The 17,732-nt window shown below is 32.6% G+C and overlaps 2 protein-coding genes and 1 pseudogene across 2 annotated transcripts; 1 reads left to right on the forward strand and 2 right to left on the reverse strand.

The window, feature by feature from the left end:
* Positions 1 to 119: 119 nt before the first annotated feature.
* LOC18611768 (RING-H2 finger protein ATL78 pseudogene) lies at positions 120 to 1,017 on the reverse strand (annotated as a pseudogene).
* Positions 1,018 to 6,128: 5,111 nt separating this feature from the next.
* Positions 6,129 to 12,437, forward strand: LOC18611770 (Autophagy-related protein 13). Its single transcript, XM_007048200.3, has 4 exons — positions 6,129 to 6,313; positions 6,789 to 8,249; positions 8,337 to 8,518; positions 11,721 to 12,437. The coding sequence occupies exons 2-4, from the start codon at positions 6,876 to 6,878 to the stop codon at positions 12,130 to 12,132; spliced, it is 1,968 nt and encodes a 655-aa protein (XP_007048262.3). The 5' UTR covers positions 6,129 to 6,313; positions 6,789 to 6,875; the 3' UTR covers positions 12,133 to 12,437.
* A 166-nt stretch (positions 12,438 to 12,603) lies between these two features.
* LOC18611775 (protein neprosin-like) lies at positions 12,604 to 14,623 on the reverse strand. The gene is made up of 7 exons (XM_018116995.2): positions 14,462 to 14,623; positions 14,276 to 14,362; positions 13,855 to 14,094; positions 13,597 to 13,764; positions 13,459 to 13,512; positions 13,214 to 13,363; positions 12,604 to 13,136 (listed from the first exon to the last, which is right to left on the reverse strand). The coding sequence occupies exons 1-7, from the start codon at positions 14,621 to 14,623 to the stop codon at positions 12,756 to 12,758; spliced, it is 1,242 nt and encodes a 413-aa protein (XP_017972484.2). The 3' UTR covers positions 12,604 to 12,755.
* Between the last annotated feature and the right edge of the window lie 3,109 nt (positions 14,624 to 17,732).

Consider the following 17,732-nt stretch of genomic DNA (forward strand, 5'->3'; position numbering starts at 1 on the left):
GGTAATTCAGATATGTCTCCCGAAATCGTGACGGTAATTCTCAGCTTAAATTATGTCCACTGCAGCCGTTTTTTTTCTTGGCGAGTTTGGTTTGCTTTATAAATTGAACTTGTCTACGCTTTAAGCAAGAACATCAATGTTGTCAGTTTGGTGCCTTTCAAACTCCGAATTGAGCTTCCATATGGAACATAAGACCATTAAAGTGCTAGAGGGCCTTCCACAAATGGCCAAAAGAAAAGAATCACGCTCATCTCACTCCCCTATAATCACGTACCATACCTTCAGGTTCCAGTGGCAGCATATTCACAACGTTGTCTTGAGCTGGAAGACGTGATTCTGATGAGCTAGTTTGATTACACCCAATGATTTTTTGGCATGTTTCAATCAAACAATGCCTGCATTTTGGGCATGATGACTGTGATTTAAGCCACTTATCAATACAACGAACGTGAAATCCATGGTTGCATTTGGGTAGTAACCGCAGGCGCTCACCAGGCACAAACTCGGATAGGCATATGACGCATTCCGTGTCCAGCCCTGGCAGTTTCATCTCCGCTGAGTAATTTACCACAGGAAAAGTCTTCAGGGCTTCTTTCCCTATTCCTCTATTAACTGTTCCAGCTGAAGGGTTGTCACTGGACTCGGAAGCTGCCCTGTCTGAGCACCTAAACGCACATCTGACAATGAAGTTCAATCCCAATGAGCAAATTAGGCCGCACAAGAGGACTGATAGTATCATGAAAACATTTTCATCTAAGTTGGTATTCTGAGAGTAAGGAGGAGGAGCTGCTGTAACTGATGGTTGGCTAGGAGGTTTGTATAGCAGTAATTTTCTGGAGTGAAAGTTTCCAAGGAAATCTTGGAGGAATGTAGAAGGAGCTGAATCCATGCTTTTAGCGCGTTTGCAGAGTTTGGATAAAACTTGCTTGGCTGAGCAGTCGAATGAGGGGAGATCATATATAGGGAAAGTTGAACGACTAAAGTAGTGTTCAACAGATCATTGATTTTATCCGTTACTTTTTCCAGATATGAGCATCCAAGGAGCCTCCGCCTGTCTCCAAATCCCAAATAAGGGCCCACTAACCATACAAAGGAGCAGCCGAAATATACCCTGGATATCATATTACATATGTTTGTTACTGTTGATTAAGTTAATCTAAATCTTTGTCCCAAAAAATGTGCTAAAGTTTTTAATTTTCTTTCTATTCTTTTTTTCCATTTAATTTTGTTGTATATTGAAATTTGGATTGGTAAATTTATTCACAGTCCAAAATGCTTGGATTGGTAAGGGACTTTTGATGTTCATGTTAGAATTATCAAACTATAAGATTACTTATTTGGAAAAAAAATAAACGATTGAATTGTAAAATTAATGAGAGAATCTTGTAACTTATTGATTTGACAAGTAATTAAAAGTGATTGAATGCTTCTAAATTGAGACTAAAGAGGTTAATTCAGTTTGATAGACGCTCCCTTGTTAAAGTGATTTAGTTGATCTTCTCACATGGATAAAAAAAAAAAAATACTATAATTAAGCTGCTTATCTTAGTTACTTAGACGGTATCCAATCAAGCAGAACTAAATGCATGTGTGATTTTAAACCAAAGTGACAAGATAGCACGATATTTTGAATATTACTGTTCACATCATATGATTTTTACTCAAATCTTATTTCATATTTATCAATTGAAACTATATATAATAAAAAAGTAGTTTAATTAATGTGATCACTGTGCTTGTTGTTGGTTCTCATCCGATCACAATTAGATATTATGATGTCCCCCTGGATCCATCCCTAACCCCCAACATAGCCCACAAAACCAAACAAAAATCTTTTTGCATCATCCCTGAAATCCAGTTCGTGCTCTTGTTGCTTGCAAGTAGTCCGATAGCGATCTACTGAGTTCCAATAATAAAAAAAAGAACCCATGCTTGTGGGTCTAAATTAAAGTTACATAGTCTATGAGATCTTGCAAAAATCTGAGGTAGAATAAGAAACCAATAACTTAGTTTAAGGTTATAAATTAAACATTGTTCCTTATCCATAATCCATCTGTTCATAGCTGGACTTAAACATTAATGCTATAAGATACTAAGCTTTACAATAAGATTGATGTTATCACTTTACAGACAAAATTAAACTATAAAAACATAAAGAAAAAAAAAAAGGCATGCAGTACAGTTTCCCCTTTAATAATCCATCTTCCGGAGGTGTAATCTAACGACAATCTTCAGCCTTAGTCGTACCAGGTGTGTTGTGTATATAGTTCTTTTGCTTCCCAAGTGGAGTGCAAAGTATCTTCACAAATTTAATTGACAATGGGAAATAAGTCATAGAATAAGCATCATCTTTTTCTTTATCCAAATTATCCTTACAAGATTTAGGAAAATAGACATGTTACAAGTGCGTATAAATGTGCTTGTACCGTTTTTAAATTCCATTATTCCTATATTGAGTTGACTGATTTTAAATAGACATGAGACGTTTGTAAATTTTTGTTAAGTTCATGTGTACCTGATAACCCTTAAATGAAGCTTTTATGGAGTATATTAGCATGAAATGAATTTATCAAAATTGCAGACGTTAACAATAAACACAGAGGTGGGAACATTGTCACAAAAGAGAAAACTGGACACATGCATGCATGCCATTGGGAATTTTTGTAGTAGCTATTCATTAAAGCTAATTCCAAGTAAGTCCATAATAAAGTTGCTCGAAGCATATCGTGAGAGCATTCAAAAGTTTTGGATTAAAAGCTGACTGATGCAATCCTAACTTTTTGTTTAAAAAAACAAAAAACGAAGGGGTTGAGGAGGATTCGTGGAAGTTTCACATAATGGAGGGGAAAGAGGTGGGCAAGGCCCACGACAGAGCATTTGTCAACTGATTTCTCTCGTTTCGATCGTGCCACAGAGAGCATGAGTGGAAAACCAACTCATTTTGCAGACTGCGATATGTGTATTGGATTAGGATAAATCCGACAAAGAATGGAAACTATTAGGGGTCAATTTACTCTTTTCTACTCCAATAAGAGTCAGGTGGCCTTGGGATAAATTAGTTCATATCAAAATCAGAGGAGCAACCTTAAGAAAATACAGCCCAGATTACTACGACTCACCTGCAAACCACAGGTCAGACTCAGAGCCAGAGGCATTTTTTCCACATAGTTTTCAGCTTGAGCCAATCCCATTAAGTGCCTACTTTATTTCATCTTTCTATTTAAATATTATTAAGTTATCATTATTTCTTAATTTCTTAATCAATTTTAGTATTAGTAACAATTGTTAGTCAAAGTCTTAACTGTTATGATTATTAGTTTATTATTTTTTGATACAAAATATTTTTGTTTATATAATAATAAACTTTGTTCCATTCTATAATAGTACGTTTGGTTGACGGAATAAATAAGAATAGAATAAAATAGTTATTATGTGGGAATAGAATGAGGTGAGATTAGAATAGAATAATTATTACTTAGTTTGGTATGACAAAGGGAATAGGACAAAAATAATTATTATGACTTATTGTAGTGTTTGGTTGGTAACAATAATTTTGGAATAAGAAAGGAATAGAAAATAAAAAGACAAAAATACCATTTATTATTAATATGACATTTTATTTTTATTAGATTTTTTTAAATATTAATAATCTAGAATTTAATTAAAATATTAATAATTAATAATTTAAATATTAATATTTATTTAATTTAAATATTATTATGATTAATTTTTATTTTATTTTATTTTAAAAATATTAATAATTGATAATTTATTTAAAATATTAATAATTGATAATTTCAATATTAATATTTATTTATAATTTAATTATTTATATTTTAAAATATTAATATTTTATTTAATTTAAATATTATGGTGATCAATTATTTTATTTTATTTTATTTTTAAAAATTAATAATTGATTATTTATTTAAAATATTAATAATAGATAATTTAAATATTAATATTTTATTTAATTTAAATATTATTATGATTAATTTTTTATTTTATTTTTTAAATATTAATAATTGGTAATTTATTTAAAAAATTAATAATTGATGATTTAATTATTAATATTGTTTATCTAATTTAAATGATATTATGTTTATTTATTTTTAATTTATTTTGTTTTTAAATAGGAATAATTTTATAATTTATTTTATTAATAATTGATAATTTAAATATTAATATTTTATTTATAATTTAATATTAATATTTTAAAATATTAATATTTTATTAAAAATTGGAATCAAGTGAGAGAAAGAAAAGAGAGAGAGAAATAATATTTTATACAAATGAAGTTGTAATTTTTTAAACTTATAAGATGTATTTTTGTCTTTATTAATTTTTGAATTTATTCCTCAACCATGGAATAGCTAATACCATAGGAGAGGGTGGTATTAATTATTCCTTGGTTTTGAAGGATTTTAATAGCCATTTTTATGGAATGACTATTCTTTGGACCATTTTTTAACTAAACAAAGGAATTAAAATTTCTTGAGAATAAAGGGGGAATGACTTAGCCATTCCCTCAACCAAACATGCTATAAATCTATCTCGTCCATTCCAAAATTTTGACTCTAGATTTGAAATATTAAATTTATAAATTTTAACAGTTGAAATATTACTTTGATGTATTATTATTTATTTATTTTAAAAAATTTAATTTTACATGCAGTTGTGACGTATCGCATTGTTCAATAAAATGATAGTTGGTGTTCATTGTCATGTCCCTGACCTGATGCATAATAGATGCCATATATATACTTGTAAGGTTTAAATATACAAAATTGACCATGACTCCAAATATTTAACTGAATTCGAAAAGTCATGTAGAACAAGGTTTTGGAAAATTCATGAAGTTAAAACGTAAAGATAAGATCTAAATAAACTAACTTAAAATAATTTTAAAAATTGAAATATTTAAACAATCCTATAAGTATTTTAAATGTCAATTTATAATATCAATGACATAGGTCAAAATCAAAACGAAAATCAAAGTCAATCCTAACAATATGATTCAGAAATATATAAAAAATAATTAATGAATGCACAAAACAAATATCACAAAAACTATTATTTAGTAATGAGTGATGTAATTTGAAATAGTTTGTAATAACAAAATACATGCCAGCATGACCAATAGTTAACCCTTTTTGTCTAGTAATTTAATTGCTTTTCCTTTTGTTCCATTTGTTTTCTTTTTTGTTTTATTTTATTTGTTGACTAAATGATTTAGGCATTTTTATTTCAAAAATATTTTGGGCCTGTTGTCTCTTCTTTCGACCTAAGTCAAGTTGGGTCTGATTTAAAAATTTTCAAAAAAATAAAAAATAAAAAAGAAAAAAATCCAAAATGTCAAAAGAAGCAAGTGACAAAATATGTAAATAGATAAAAGTCCTCAAATATTTTGTGTATTTAAAACACAAAATATGCATAACAAATAATCAAACCCTCACTTGATAAAAAGTTCTCTTTTTCATGTTTTATTTACTAATAAATCTCATTGCAATCATGGTAAGATGGGCTGATTTTTCTTTTAAAAGCATTATAAAAAAAATTTTCACATAAAATTATATCTTTTATTGTGACATAAAAGGTAATATTACATTTACCAAAGATAATATACCAAGAAAATCCAAATTTGACAAGTTTGAAAGTGGTTGGGATAGAGACAAATACAAAATAGTTTTTTTTTTTTTAATAATTGAGAAAGGGAGAAGGGAGGATTCGAATCTTATTTTTTAAGAAAAAAATTATACATCAATCAATTAAATAAATACTCGGGTGTAATACAAAATAGTCTTTCTAAATTTTGCATTTTATAACATCCAATTTATATTGTGAGTGTGACTGACACACACCTCTATCGTAAGATGAAAGAAATGTGATTTCCACTTGAAGAAACAGGGACAACCTAACTCACAAAACAAATCCACCACAATTTGGGCTTTGCTTGGGCCTACAAACTGGAAACTGGTCCAGTCTAGGGAATTAAGGTTTTCCGAGGACAATGATAACAGGGGCAACCCATGGTCTTACGCTAGTCTAGGCAAGAGGGACCCGCTGATGACATGGCAAGATCAAGCTGGAGTGGGGTGTCCAGCTCCCGAGGGCCCCATCCTTTCCCCTCCCTGCTAACTTCACGAGGAAGTTCACCATGGCCTGCTTTCTTTTCCCTCAGAAAAAATCTCTAGAGCAAAGAAGTTTTTACTAAACTACAGTATTTTAACTAAACAAGGAGATAAGCCAGTCATTCCAAAGAAAGGGAAAACAAAAAAACCCATGATTCAATTTTCACTCTATTAACAAGCTGGTGAGTTGGCTTCCCTCTCAGTTTCCTTTGCCCTTTTCTTTTTAAAGTTTTTATTTACTTTGGTTTTGTTGGTCTGGCTCTGCAATTTTGAGCTTTTCTTAGGAAGTTCTTAAACTTTGGCGAAGTAAATTTCTGGGAAAAGTAAGATGGATGGAGAGAAGAAAAACCCGAAATGAAAAATATCAGAAAAAGGATGAAAAAAACCCATGTGCCCAAACGTGTTGCTTACACAACCAGACTGAGTTAGTTATAGATAACATAAGAAAGCAGGAGTCTAAGTTGTTCTTTTTATTGGATTTTCCGGTAACTTAGATTTTTTTATCTTTAATGCGTATGCGTGTAGCTGCTTCTTGTGCTTTTTAGCTACTTGAATCGCTATTTTCACTGGTTAATTCAGTTATTTTTGAGTTATTTCTTACTGGGTTTGTAGGGATGAATGAGCTTTTGATTGTTCGTAATGATTTCTTTACTGCAGTGTGCTTATACCCACAGGTGTCACAAGTTTCCAATCTCAATTTCCCTTATAGGGTCTGATTGTTCTCCTTTAGCTAATTTTAAGAATATGGCATCTTCTCATAGCAGTAGTCACACTGAAGCAGCAAAAATGGAACAAGTTATCACTGAATTCTTCTATAAAGGTGTTCTTATAATACTTGAATCGAGGTCTCCTTATGTGTCATCACGTAATTATAGTGGTGAACAAACTGTTTCATCTCCATCTTCATCCTCATCGTCTTCGTCAAGTGTGAGACCAAGAGATAAATGGTTCAATTTAGCTCTTAGGGAGTGCCCTTCAGCACTAGAAAGTCTTGATCTTTGCCGCCAGAGTAATTTTGAGACAGTAGTGGTTGATGTAATATTGGAGCAGAAGCCACTTGATTGGGAACCTGTGACTTTTTCCCCCAAGAGGGATCTTGTGAGGAACTTGTCATCAAAAGATAAGAATTCGTTTTGCTGGAACTTTGACCAAGAAGAATCGGGAAGTGAGACAAAAAGTGAGAAGATTATAGAAAGATGGTTGGTGCAGCATGAAAGTAGAAAGGGTAGGGATTGTAGTTCAGGGAGCAGAAGGTCAAGTAGTAATAATTTGAGTACGTTATATAAGAAATCAATATTGCTGTTGAGGTCCTTATATGTGACTGTTAGGCTTTTACCTGCATATAAGATTTTTCGTGATCTCAATTCATCTGGTCAAATTCGTGCCATTAAGCTTGTTCCTAGGGTATCTTCTTTTGTTGAACCCTTTACTCGTAAAGAAGAGGCAGAAATGCAGCGATTTTGGTTTACGCCTGTGGACACTTCTTGTGGAAGGCTTTCCCTTTCGGTTTTGTACCGTTCATCAATCTCAGATATAAGCTCTGAGTCATCAACCCCTATGTCCCCTCAATTTATACCAGATTATGTTGGAAGCCCATTGGCAGACCCACTGAGGAGGTTCCCCTCTCTTCCTGTGTCCCACGGCTCTCCATCATCGTTGCCATTCTCAAGAAGACATAGTTGGAGTTATGACCATTACAAGGCTTCACCGCCTTTAGTTTCTTTCTCACCATCACCGACACATTCAGAATCACGTGCTTCGGTTTCTAACCCAAGCTCTCGGTGTTTGCCACCTATGAGCTTATCTCCTCATCCTCCTGAGACATTACTAGCTCATAGGAAGAATACAAACTACGATGAGTATTGTCCTTCCCCCAATTTCTCTGCCTCCCCTTCCCCCTCACCATCACCTCCCATTCACATTCCTGGAAGTCATCTCTCAAAAGCTCTTTTACGTTCTGAAAGTGCTCCAGTGAACATACCTGCTCCAAGGCTTGCTACTTCCCCTGCATTGTCCTGCAAACAAAATTTGCCACCATCTCCTCCCCTTAAAGTTACAAAAGCTGGTACTTCTAAGGATAATATCGGTCCAGTTCAAACTGGTGCAACTATTGAGAAGGTATTTTATATACTCATAATGGCATCTTGTGGTTTCTAGTGTATTTTGTTTTGCCACTTGGAATTATTTATTCTTTGTCTCTTGTAGCTGTTCTCCTTTGGGAAAGAAGACTATCGGAAATATTCTGGAGTGAAGTTATCTTCCAACAGCTCACCACGAATTTCATTTTCCCGAAGTTCTAGTAGGTCTTTACAGGATGATTTTGATGACTCTGAGTTTCCTTGTCCATTTGATGTGGAGGATGATGATATGACGGACCCAGGTAGCAGGTAAAGCACAGATCAAGTAAATTTTACTTCAAAATTAACCCCTCACATCATTTGTGCACTGTTTCAATGCAGACAATTAATTTACTAATTCTACTTTTAACTACCTGTGTTGTTTTTATCCTCGTTTTGTTGGTTCAGGACTTGATTTGGTTGTTTTAACTGACCCTGGATTAATTTCTCTATGTTGTTATGTCCTAATTGCTCAAAATGGTATAAACTTAATAAAAAGCTTAGAATCAACATATCATGTTTTTGCCTAAAGTAGTAGTTTTCCTTTGGGTGTGAGAATTTTTTCTTGATCTAGTTCTGATCTCGCAAGATTTGATGTAAGCATCATGATATGGTGCTTCTAGGGAGCTGAATAATCGATATCTAGTTCAGGTAGTAGCCTAAGTAGTGGAAAATCATGGTTCAGGGATTGGGATAAGTATTTGTTTATCATCTATGGAGAGCTACCAAATAAGGCTTGCTTTCGTGTTTTGAGAAAGACAACCTGGCTGGTTAACTTTATGATATTTAATAGATATGAGGAAGTTCAATCATATTACTATGCTGAAGTTTCTACTGTTAGTTGTATTTAGCAGAAAATAGTGCTAATCCTACTTCAGCTGCTTCTTGTAAGGTGCAACTAGTATTGGTGTCCGCATCATATTTGTTTAGATATCTTTTATTTTAACATCATTTTTAGTAAGGAAAGTAGGAGTATGTCTTTAAGTCACAGGGTAGGATTGGAGGCCACTTTTTAGCTGACTTGGCCTGTCTAATTATGAAGTCTCAAACAATAGCTGCCTTACTTATTCTCATTGTTAGTTGGTGAATAAATAAATTAATCTAAAGATGGGTGATTAAGTAGATGTGTTATTGACTGAAGGACATGGTGGTTGCAGAAGCCTTGTACACATTCCTTCTTGCTCCAATTTGATCCTTTCGATTTGTTATGAGTTATAGGAAGGATAGCTTGTTAAAGGACAACATTCATGTAGGTTTTTTTACCTTTTCGAGGGAGCGGGCTTGTGCTAGTTTATCTTGTAGGTAAGGCTCAATGTTTGTGAACTGTAATGTGTTGGTGTAGGTGCTTAGCGATATAAATTTAGGTTTAATTAATTAATAGGGCCATCTGTCAGGGTCGGTAGTGAATATAAGAGGTTTGTCGAAAACTATCAGTTGATGCTTGATTCCTTATGGATCTTAATTGATTGTTGAACAGATGTCTGACAGTGAGAAAGTCTTGATTGACAGGAAGGTTAGGCTTAGAGTTGTTAGATTGATGGTGAGTTTTCCTGGTGTTAACTGTTGAAGTTTCGGAAGCAGAATAATAAATTGAGATTGATTCTTGAAATCAGTTGACAATGTTGTTGTTTAATCATATTTTGACCATTTCATAGATCTTCATGGTAATAGTACTTAGACATTAGGTTTGTAGATGGTTATGTTCTTGGGATTTATGGATGGATTCCTCTTTATCTGCTTGTTTTTTTTTTGGGTAGGGGATGAGATGTAATTTAAGGTGGAAGTCAAAGTTGAATGTCATAGCCTCGTAGGCCTTAAAGATTGCGTGAGTTTAAACTTCTAATGGCTGATAAGACCGCGTGGCAGTTTATTTGCATATCGTGTACTTTCTCTTGCTTATATTAGATCATTTGGATAATGACTAAAGTTTATGGAGCATAGAAGCTGATGGAAATGTTGAACTTGTTTAGGATGTCAGAATCTGTACGAAAGATGTTTAGAACCCGTTCATACTGTATCCTTCTAACATTAATGGTCTATTTTCTTTTGGACTCTGCACCAATATGTCTCAAGCTCAACTAATTAACTATAAAACAGTAACACAAGCTTTGAAGAAAATAAATACAACTCAACTCATGTAAACCTCAGTTAAGTTCTGTTGTTACTTTTCTTGGGTAATTTGTGAATGCAAACACCAAATAAGTTTATTTTTGTCATGTAAAAGCAATTGCTCTGAACTTAATAAAGATGTTGGTTTGTTTTAGAAATTGCCCAATTGATAGACTCAACTGGTTTAAAAGTAATGAAGCACTCTATGCTAATGAATAGTTAATTAGAATAGGAGTAAGCAGCCGTTTGAAATTGGGGCTTTATACTGCTAGGTCATGTTAATAGACCAAAACCAGAGGAGTCATTTCATGAATTATCTATCCTTTTTGCCGTTTGCAAGGATAACGGTGACCTCTAAAATTGCAGCAAACAATAGCTGAGTAGCTGGTCTCATTTGCCTTTGTAGTTGCAATAACTTTTATCATCCTTTATTACAACATGGAACTTTTTCAGTCTTTAAGTTGCTTTCCTGTAATGCTGGATATTATAAATCCGCTTGAAGGATTAAACAAACTGTAGATTTTATTTTGTTACTTTGTTATATTTAAAGGGCACACGCAGACACTCACCATTCAGTTTATTTCCTTAAGGTTTTTTTTTTTTTTGAAGATCAGTTTATTTCCTTTAGTTAGTGTTTTGCTTTATTTTGTTTTTAGTATTAGGGTATTAGGGTTGTGATTGGTATTTCTCATGATACTTGGATTTATGGAATTCCTCAACTTCTTATTTTATGTTGGCTTCTACAAGTTTTTGCATGATTGAGATGTCGGGATTATGGATGAATGAGACTTTTATATTTGAGTTATCAGAATTGGATAGTCTTTCTTCATTTCTCCCTAAGTTCTTCTATTTCTTTCCCATTTCCTCATATTTTCTTCAGTTACTCTTTTTTCTCTGTTTCCTTCCCAGTCCCCTGTTCTGCATCATCCTACTTCCCTGATTTTGAGAGTTTCCTATGAAATGACAAGTGATTTTCTTTTTCCTCCTATTTTTGTTTTATTAATCTTAGAATTATCACAGGTCCCAAATGTTCTAAAGGTAGTTTGAGTGTTTGGCCTTTTGTTTCTGAAATCGTTGGTTGGAGTGTTCCCTCAAGAAAATTCTTTGATCATTGAACAGAAGTTAAACAAATGTTTAATGAAGTTCATCTCAAAAGCCACAATGAGTCATTTTATGATTTTCTGAAATTGGAGAGAACACCATATATTTTTTCATCATGGTCACTTGTCAACCTGTTATCTTTATTGGCATGGATGGGTTTTGCTGAAAACGGCTATATCTCTTATCTTTGAAATGAATTTGCTGCTTAAATATTTGTGAAACCTTGGGTTAACTGAATTGGCCTGTTTTGCGTATTATGTAGGCCCGAGTCTTATGATAGAAGAGGACATCTGTCTGATCCACATGAGACAGGATTGTTTATGAATAGAAAATCCCAAGATGCTGCAGTTGGTGCTCTTGTACGTATGCTGAAGAAAGCCCCTCTTCGCCAAGACGTTTCAAGTTCAATTAATTTTTCAGAAGCCTCCAGGCCAGAAATGTGGAGCAACAGTGTCCAAGAGCAAAACCAGATTTTAGAGGCTGTAACTGTTGAACATGCTACTTCTTCAAGTATTGCATCTTCTAGGCTTGTTGCATCAAAGACAACTTCTGATGCATTAGAGGAACTTCGGGGTTACAGAGAGTTGAAAAACTTGTTGCTTAGTGAAGGTGGTAGGTCTTACACATCTGCCAATTATGCTTCTGAAGCTGAACATTCCAGCAGAGGTTCATGAGAGTTTTGAACTTGTTCAATATTGGTATATTTGCACATATGTATAGCTCTATGGTTTGAGATTGCTACATGCTTTTACAGCTGAAGCCATTTTCCTCGTTATCTGTATATCAAAGGATATATGATACAGGTATTTTTGGATAAGATTTATGAGTGATCTGTTGGCCTAGAAAACATTGTAAAAAGCACATTTGGTTTTTTCCTTTAGTCCTACATAACTGTATAGAACTTGTGGGCATGCAGATATACAGGCTACATATGTACATGGTAGTACAGCATCCAGCTCGCTGATGCTGTTGTCTGTAATGTTTTCCTTCGTTTTTCCATTTGTTCTTGCTTGAAAGCTCAAGGTAAAGAACATTGCACCCTTTGGAGTCTGCTCTGGACGGGGAGTGCAATTGCCTGACCAGCAGAATTGAAAGGAAATCTAAGTGCGTTGTTCTGTTTTATTTTTAATTATAATTTATTTAGATTATAGTGATCTAAGGGGAAACTGTGTATCGTCAGGATGTCATCACAATTTGCTTCAAAAAGAAAAAAGAAAAGGAATTAAACGAGATCAAACTGCATTTGTTAAGGTGATATTTGTCATTTTATTGAAATGGTTCTTTCTTATTTAATCCTTCAATAACGACAACTGTGAAAATCACCACCTTCACCCCCAAAGAAGAAAGTGTAGCGCCACTTATCATCTACATAACGATTTTTGCCAACAAGATAGCAGCGAGATTCCTTTACCTGCACAGAGGATGGGTTGGGGTCACTGTACCGATGCCCATCATCTTGATTAACATACCCAACTTGGATCATGTAACATGTTCGACGGAAAGGACCGCCGTTATATTTAAGACCACTTCCCATCGGAGGAGAGGAAGGGAAGGGGCTGTACACCGTTCCTCCCCAGAGCGTCAAATCGGCACCAGCCCTTAATCCAGTGAAGAACTCGTTCGCAAAGTAGCCAATCCCAACATTTTGAATGTTGACCCACCAATTTCCACTTGGTTCCTATTGTTATGGAACAAATAAATCAATGTTGTTCTAGAAAATTACTAGTTAATAATCATATGAAGTTTTGGGCTTACCACGGTCAAACTCATGTGGGTTCCATATTGCGGCCCGTCAATTACTGAAACACGGCTAAAAGTAGAACCAAAAGTGGCGTAGCGATTTACTTGAACAAAGCCAGGACAATCCATATTATAGCATCCTGATATTTTCCCATTGCTTGCTTGCTGAGAGATACAAAAAGGTTTTAGTATCAATAGTAATAGTAATAGTAATGGTAGAATACAAACGAACAAAAGTGGGATGGGGATGAAGAAAATACAGCCCAAGCTGCGAACAATCTTGGTTGACCGTCTCCGAAATAAAGAGGGTCGACCTGTAATCAATAATATTAGTTTAGAATTGACATTGTTGCAAATCGGCAAGCATCAAGTAGGCCTTTGGATAACTTTGAACTTACCATCCAACCTAGGTGGATAGCGCCCGCATTACCAGGCATTCCATTTGAAACCTCAATGATTGCTCCGCTAAATTGGTGGTCTTTCACCTTTGGTTGGTATATAATCAAGTTTGCAGCCGCGCCTTTAATCAACTTCCCACTCTCCGGGCGCATAACGATTCCAGCATACTATGAATTCAATTATATGAATCATTTCTACCCTGAGACTACTGTAAGATTTAGCCATAATCAATTACATAGAGTAGCAAGGATACTTACATCATAACCAGTGCCACCCGATTCTTTGATGGGAAAATCTATTGATAGGTTTTTCCCAAACTTATTATAGTCAAAGGATCTGATCATGTTCTCTTTCCCAACTAGCCTTCGGATGGGAACGGTTCCTTTAGGACACCCTTTTCCCAACCCAACTAGTTTTGCAACATTAGTTGATGAGGAAGACTCAGTGCTGAATGAAGAATTTTTCAAATTTCTATGCAAAGCTGAACCAGGCCTCATCTGTTTTGGCATAAAGATCAATATTAGTAGATGTAGTTCATGGAAACAAATTGAATTGCATCTCAACGACAACAAAAACTAAAGAAAACTTTAGTTGTTGCTAATGCATCTTTGTAAGAAATAATAATGAGAATATAACAGATATATGAGGAAAAACATTATTGAAAAAAGGATCAAGAACCTCAATTTTGTGATTCTTAAGCAAAGGATGTAAAAGAGTTGGTTGTCTGTGTATATCCACACAATCAAAGATGTCCCCAAATGTTGTCTGCAACAACGAATATTATGTTAGCATTGACATGATCTATCTGATCAGTTATTTCAATTTTGAAGTACATGGATATATAAATTGTTTAATTTCTCTAACCATTATAGTCTTGGTGGTAGCATGCTTATTAATGGTTTTGACCTCTGCCATCTGCTCTGTTTCTTTCTGTCCAGAAAAGCCTCTCGTTGAAACTACATGGTTTGCCAATATGGCAACTGCGATGGTGACTGCAATGCTGATTGTGAGTGATTTGTAATCCATGATTCTCTATACTCATATTCTGGATGGCATATGTGTATATGTATGTATATTAATAGTTAAATATGGCAATGATTGCAATAATCAGCTGCATCTTTCCTTCAAAAGCTTTGCAAAATTTAATGATTGTACAATTTTGGTATTGGGGCCGGCTCATTGCTGTCATTCCCAGCAAAAGTTCATTAACAGCCTTAAATGTAAAGAAATCCAGAATTTGATTTTACTTCTCAATAAACCGTTTCCCTTTTTTTTTCCTTGTTTTTCCTTGAAAGTTTATCAGTTCCTTGTTTCTTATAAAATCTGTCAATATCTACTATTTGGGCAAGTGCAACATTTTCTATGTTAGTTTGTTTCTTTCCTTTTCTATGCATGACGAGGATGTTGAAAATTAAATTGAATTCATGAACTAAGATAATCATGAACTTAGTCGTATATGAATCTAGTAATTCACGTTTTCTTTTTAAATTGATGTGTCTTTAGACCTTATCTCTAACTTTTCTGAATACATTTTTCATGTTAGTTTGTTTCTTTCTTTTTTTATGAACGATGAGAATGCTAGAAATTAAACTTGAATTCATGAATATTGGGAATTAAATTGAATTCATGAACTAAGATAATCATGAACTTAGTCATACATGAATCTAGTAATTCATGTTTCTTTTTGAAATTGACGTGTTCTTAGACCTTACTGTTAACTTTTCTCATTACATTAAAAAGCTTTGGTGTAATGTTCTCGAATTGCAAGAAAAAATTGATATTGGTTGATAAATGCCCTGATAACTTCTTGATCGTATTTGATATTGTTGCTTGGCTCACTGGCAAATTAAACTTTTTTGACACCCATCGTTGCAATTGCTTTTAAATGCAATTTGGATATTTCATATTGTATTCACGTAATACTATATGCATTTCATTCATCATTGTTAATTTCTTTATACTTTTGAAATAAGAAGTCATTGTGTTTAGTTATATGTTTGTGATACTGTATGTTATTTTTGTAAGTGTTTTTACTTGACTTAATATTCATGAGTATATTAATTAAGTACACATGGAATGTAATTTTCGTTTTTTGTAAAAATAGATAGATTTATGACTTGTGTTTAATAAAACTAATTACATTCATGAATTTGTTTTGGTTAAACAAATACATAAAATAATGATAATTTATAATTGATAATTAGGTAATAATTATATAATCACAATACACAATATATGTATTAAATTCAATATTTTGAAAATATAAATAAAAAAGACTTTGATAAATTAATTTTAATTAATTAATGTATAAATTAATAAATTATTAATTTATTAATTAAATAATATTTTAATTAATTAATAAATTTTCTTAATCATAAGTGTATTAATTTATAGAAGTTTTATCGTATACAAATAATCGAATTGATTCAGTTGACTATGGCTTGTAGCTTGCTTAGGGAGTTTAGAATTTGGGTCAGGTTTTGGAGAAAAGAAAGAGTAAGGTGTAAAGGTCACTAGGTGAGAAAAAAAGAAAGACTAAAGGACAGGTGGTTAAAAAATAAAAATGAAGAAGTAAAACTGGGGAATGTAACCTAGTAAATAGTAATTAAAAATTAAAAATATTAAATATATATTATATATTAATGTATATATATAAAATTAATTTGATTTTTTGGTAGGTTTGATTCAAAAATTTTAGAACCAAGTATCGACCAATTAAACTAATTGTATCTGAATTCAATTGTTTTATCTAAATGCAATTTGGATATAACAGTTTGATCCAATTGATCTATTGAGTTAATTGATTTATATATATATATATATATATAATATAATATTAAATTAAATGATTTCTTGACCAATTATTTTGTCATTAAAGCATTTAATGGATTTACTTTGATTTATAAATATATTAAAAAGGTCATTAAATTTTTTGTTTCTTTTTATGAATGAATTATGAAATTATCTCATTAAAAATAATCAAGTTTAATAAAAAAAGAAAAATTTTAAGTGATAATGATTTTAATCATGATTTTATAAAAATATAACTTTATAACATATTGGAATTTTCTTTATAAGAGAGGAATTCAAATTTAATTTTTGCAAAAAAGATAAATTAATTTACTTATCATGAAATCAAATAATTAGGTAAAAAAATATTTATTTTTATTTCTTAACACTGTAAGTCTTTTATATTTAAAAATTTGACTTATTAATAAATACATGTACCATCTACTAAAAAATTTATATTTTTTAAATATTTTTTAATTCAATTTAGTCCTTAAACACTTCAATTTTGTTAAATTTAATTCATATACTGTATATTTTTGTTCAATTTAATCCCTATAACATGATTAAATTTTTTTTTTAAAAATATTTGTTTCTTAATCTATCACGTTAACATTATCATATCATTATGTTAATATCACATTAGTATTATCATATAATCATGTCAGTGTCATGTGATACTACCGTATTAACATGTTGGAGTGACATGGTATTGCCACGTCAATACTGACATCATCACTTTGAAAAATAAATATTGATAATGTAAAGAAAATGATTAAATTATTTTACTTTTTAAAATGGAGAGAATAAATTAATCAGATTTTGAGTACAAAAACGCATGGATAGAAGACTACCTAGAGACTTTAACCAATTTTACTTCACCAAGCTTAGAAGCTTGGACAGATGTTATTTCCTTGTTCCATGTAAGATCTATCAGTCTCTGCTATTTGGGCAAGTTTTGGCTCTTGCTGTATACTACACAAGTTCCAAAAGAACAGCCTTAAAACTAGTTGGCCAGGGTCAGCCATCGGCTCCACTACTCGTTCCTCGGCCAGTGCTCGTGTGAATATCTTATCTACTATATAAGACATGTTTCTTTGATATGATTGACAGTGCTCAACCATTAATCTTTTTGCCTTCTCCTAGGACAAATCAAATTTTAAAATCAACAGGCAATGATTGCATTCAAAAACATGCACAACATAAAATAATTGCAGTTTTTAGCTTATGCAATTCCTGCCATTCCTTCTGTTTTTGCATTCATGAAACACCCATCCTTCCTGTGAGTTAGTATTCAAACATTTCAATGCAATGGGGTGGCTTCGGTCTCATGTTGCCACAAGAAGTT

Source organism: Theobroma cacao, chromosome 1, assembly GCF_053813885.1.
Source record: "Theobroma cacao isolate CCN51 chromosome 1, ASM5381388v1, whole genome shotgun sequence".
NCBI lineage: Eukaryota > Viridiplantae > Streptophyta > Magnoliopsida > Malvales > Malvaceae > Theobroma > Theobroma cacao.